The sequence below is a fragment of the Hippocampus comes genome, unplaced genomic scaffold (assembly GCF_001891065.2).
Source record: "Hippocampus comes isolate QL1 unplaced genomic scaffold, H_comes_QL1_v1.1 C16172668, whole genome shotgun sequence".
NCBI lineage: Eukaryota > Metazoa > Chordata > Actinopteri > Syngnathiformes > Syngnathidae > Hippocampus > Hippocampus comes.
This window is the reverse complement of record NW_017825070.1, coordinates 1-261: the sequence shown is the minus strand read 5'-3', so window position 1 is coordinate 261 and position 261 is coordinate 1. Positions and strand designations below refer to the sequence as shown.

The following is a 261-nucleotide window of genomic DNA, read 5'->3' as shown; positions in this document are numbered from 1 at the left end:
CCCCCCCCCACCCCACACTCCCCACCTTTGAAGTCCACCTCCCCGTTGCCGTCGGTGTCGAAGATGTCGATGACGCGCTGCACCAGGGGGTTCTGCTGCAACTCGGGCAGCGACATGAACTCCTCCACGCTCAGGGAGCCCGAGTTGTCCAGGTCCAGTTTCTTGAAGCGCTTGCCCAGACGCTTAATCTCGTCGGCGTCGACTGAAAACACGTTGACGGACAGACGAGAGAGAGACCCGATCAGTCGCGAGCCCGTCCGT

General features: G+C 62.1%; 1 protein-coding gene across 1 annotated transcript; it reads right to left on the bottom strand.

Annotated features, from left to right (window-relative positions):
• Positions 1-7: 7 nt before the first annotated feature.
• LOC109508548 (calcineurin subunit B type 1-like) lies at positions 8-257 on the bottom strand (the record flags this gene model as incomplete). The annotated part of the gene is made up of 1 exon (XM_019858577.1): positions 8-257. A coding segment is annotated over one exon (250 nt), but the record flags the coding sequence as incomplete, so codon positions are not given.
• Positions 258-261: the final 4 nt, after the last annotated feature.